We start from the raw sequence: 3,796 nt of genomic DNA on the forward strand, positions 1-3,796 counted from the left end.
CATGGATATACCCCACCTCCTCACAAAGTAGTCTCACATGGATATACCCCACCTCCTCACAAAGTAGTCTCACATGGATATACCCCACCTCCTCACAAAGTAATCTCACATGGATATACCCCACCTCCTCACAAAGTGGTCAAAGCTTAAAGAACACATTTTTGTGTTAATTTACTTTAGTTAAAAAGCTTTTATAAAATCTGGCAAATTATAATAATATCATTATTATGCAGTAGAGATCAATTTTCTCTGAGGTTTTTGGGCTATGATTATAGAACTTAGAAGTCCAGTAGCTGTAGTTGAGTGCATATATATGTATGTGTTATAGTATGTGTTATAGTATGTGTTGAAATAATGCATGTTAAGGATTGATATCTGTCACTTTTGCCAAGACAAATGAAATTAATTCTGTCTAAAACATAAAATCAGTAATGGAAGATCACAGTTAACGTTAATGACGTCCGAGTATGTGTCAGCTATAAAGCTATAAAATGTCTGGAGAAAGCAGCAGAGAGTTCCTTATCACTGCACCAGTTCTCCATAGCTCACTTAGGCACTGTATCTGGGTTCCATACTCCTCATGTAGGTCTATAAAACTCTTATGGCTCATCTCTGAAGGTTCGTCATAATCATTAGTGAAATCAAACTTTTGTCCAGCTTTCGACCCACCCGATTGTAGCGTATTGTTTGCTGTAGAGTTGAAAGGATTGAATCTTTGGTTGGTTATTCTTCCTTGAGTAACATTTGAAGGTTCTTCCTCCAACGTCAATCCTAGTAAGTCACTAAAATTGGAATCACCTGGGTCAGAGAAGGAGATTTTCTGGTAATGTGTGTGCACCATTTTACTATCACGTTTTGCCTGTTCCACAAGTCTTTGCTGCGTCTCGGAATTCATTTCCTCTATCTGTTGTTGCAAGTCTGCAACCATTAGCTTCATGTAATCGTAACTTGCGCATGCTAACACTTTCATCCATGCTTCCATTTCCTCCTGAGTATCTGCTGCAAGAGTGTAGGTACGGGAATGGCTTCCTGGAAATACGATCTGGAAAGTAAATCCATCTGTGTTCTCAGCTAGCTCAATTGTGCAACCTTCTAAGACAACCACGCCTATAGGTTCTTTATCCATCCTTCTCTCATAGTAGAAGAAGAGGTTGCCTTTTAACACAAACCATCGCTTCTGGAACCCCTTATTCAGTTCCCCTCTCTTCAGGAGCGGACCTTCCTTATCAGCAGGGGCCCCTGACGAGGCAAATTTTACCAAACTTTTCTCGTTAATTTTCATAATTCACATAACTTCGTGTACAATTTCAGTCAAACAGTTTTAATACTAGTCTGTTGTTTCTGCTACGTATCGGGGCATCCTGTGCACTGCTGTCATCAGGTCGCTGACCGAACGTAAACCGCCTGTTCGTGTTAGGCAGCTGTTCACGTTACCTGTTGTCCGGACGTGACTGTATTTTTCGTCAAATCAGCTCAACTTTAAATTATCTCAAATGGAGCTTTACCCTTGAAACAATTAATCGGTCACGATAGGCTAAATGCGTCTTCTAAAGTCCTAACCCTACTAGGTCAGGTGAGGAAAGATTGGAGAGTTTAAAGTTCTTTTCGGAACACCTCTTGACTTATTATTGAAAGTTATAAGTAAATAACGAAAAGTCCAAATACACACTCGACAGGTCATGTGATTGTCCAAAATGGCGGACATGTTATATTTGTTTTTGTTTTGTCTGTTTTTCGCCGCTGTATGCAATGGCAGAGAGCACTCAGCTCCCTCAGTGGCATACGTATCGTACGACATAAACAGACACGATTACACAATTGTCGACAGCACGGAACCGGGCAACTTTGTTGCGAAAGGAGTTTTCCGCAATGAAGTGAACACCACTGGGTAAGTATGAAGTTAGGAGGCTCCACACTTTCGCAATTAACCAGCAAAATTCGTTGAAACTTTCACAAAATGGTTATGCAATGTTGATTTTATGAAAAATCTAAGCATTCCGATAGTTTGGGGACTTTTTTTGGAAAAATATATATAAAAAAAAATTCGTCAATTGTTCGGAACAATAACAACAACAACAAAATGAAAAGAAGGTTTTTATTTATCGCAAAAAATATAACACACGTTACACAAAGTGTTTTTTATTGAAATTTGAACGTATAAAAGTAATTATCTACAAGCTAAAAACAAACAGGACACAAAGATTCATACATATTGAATGAGAAATTGAACAAAATATACACAATGGCTTTATAATCAATTTATTTTACATTTTAAAATCACTTTGATCCTGGTAAGAGTTGTCTTCCTTGAAAACAATCGGAACTTTTTGCAGAGGGATACAATTTACACAATGACAGTTATCTCTGTTATACATGTATATAACAAAAATGATGGAAATAAATCAAAATTATCAATTTATTGTTCTTTTATGGAACTAAATTACTCTCAGTCATGTAAACTTTGGACATCATTCCACAGCCGTTGACTCACAGTATATTTACATGTCAGGTACATATGTGCCCAGAGGCTATCGCATGGTATGCCATTCATGTGCACTCAAACATGCATTTTTATAGGGAACTTGATATTTTATAAAACTTTCTTTTCACAGAGTAATAACTAGACTGCATATGTAAAAACAATTTAATGGACAAAGCGAAACTATTAACAGTGAAAATCGTAACGACCTCGAGCTTGTGAACTTGTGTAAGCACGTGATATATGCACATGTGAGGTCAGTCCGCATTCAGTGTGTTTCTTATATGACCTTGTTGAGGTCGTCTGGTCTCATGTCAGTGTAATCCCGTGAGTCTGTTCATGTCTATGAATTGGAAGCATTATTTCTGAAGTACGTGTGATACACGTAACACATTTCCAGGTAAAAATTTGATATTGGGTTTTGACATATCATCGTCATGCACGTATACTATTGTTTACCAGGTGTTACATTCATTTGCACTACGATATACTGAAATGCCTGATACGCAATACGGAAATGATGACACGGTGTATATGCCCATTTTGATCGAGTTGATTGAGTCCGAGCTGTACTTTTCCGGAATTATGTCACAAAAATGGACGCTGATGACGATGTGTGGAGACACCTTAAGGTATTTCACACAGCATCATGTAAGTGTATATTTTTGTAATGGGCTCATAACTTTCCTCAAAATGAATAAAGTATTTCAGGGTTATTAGGTCAAGGTCAAGGTCACCATTACTATTTTTTGAATATCCTTGTCTGCGATCTAGTGGCTTAATTCCTTGAGGGATTTCGATCAAACTTCACACAATTACAAAGGACCATAATATCTCGGACAAGTTTGAGTTTCAGAGTTGTTTGGTCAAGGTCACCGTTACTATTTTTAGAAAATCCTTGTCAGCGCTCTAGCGGCTTCATTCCTTGAAGGATTTTGATCAAACTTTACACAATTACAAAGGACAATTATATCTTGGACAATTTTGAGTTTCAGGGTTGTCAATCATTTTATTATATAATTCCTCTATCATCAAACTAACATTACAATTTCTAGTATTATTATTACATTAAAATTAGTCACAAGCTAATTGTATACTTTTCATTTTCCCAAATTAACCCCAAATGGCACCATTTTTAGGTCACCTGAGCTTTAGCTCAAGTGACCTATTGCTATCGTTTTCGTCCGTCGTCGTCCATCGTCCGTCGTCCATTAACATTTTACATTTCAAACTTAAAGTCAAGTTCTGCTGGGCCGATTGAACTGAAAGTTGGTAGGAATGATCGCCTCATGGTCCTGACAAAGTGTTGTTATTTTT

General features: G+C 37.4%; 2 protein-coding genes across 2 annotated transcripts in view; one reads left to right on the top strand and one right to left on the bottom strand.

Annotated features, from left to right (window-relative positions):
* Nucleotides 1-6: 6 nt before the first annotated feature.
* LOC110456008 (sesquipedalian-1-like) lies at nucleotides 7-1,605 on the bottom strand. The gene has a single exon (XM_021506518.1). It carries the CDS (start codon nucleotides 1,280-1,282, stop codon nucleotides 485-487), a length of 798 nt encoding a protein of 265 aa, XP_021362193.1. The 5' UTR covers nucleotides 1,283-1,605; the 3' UTR covers nucleotides 7-484.
* Nucleotides 1,606-1,658: 53 nt separating this feature from the next.
* LOC110456007 (putative phospholipase B-like 2) overlaps nucleotides 1,659-3,796 on the top strand; it is a 39,946-nt gene continuing 37,808 nt past the window's right edge. Inside the window, exon 1 of the mRNA XM_021506517.1 lies at nucleotides 1,659-1,888. Within this exon, the coding sequence (XP_021362192.1) occupies nucleotides 1,695-1,888 (194 nt within the window). The 5' untranslated portion in view covers nucleotides 1,659-1,694. The remainder of the gene's footprint in view (nucleotides 1,889-3,796) is intronic.

Source organism: Mizuhopecten yessoensis, unplaced genomic scaffold, assembly GCF_002113885.1.
Source record: "Mizuhopecten yessoensis strain PY_sf001 unplaced genomic scaffold, ASM211388v2 scaffold8463, whole genome shotgun sequence".
NCBI lineage: Eukaryota > Metazoa > Mollusca > Bivalvia > Pectinida > Pectinidae > Mizuhopecten > Mizuhopecten yessoensis.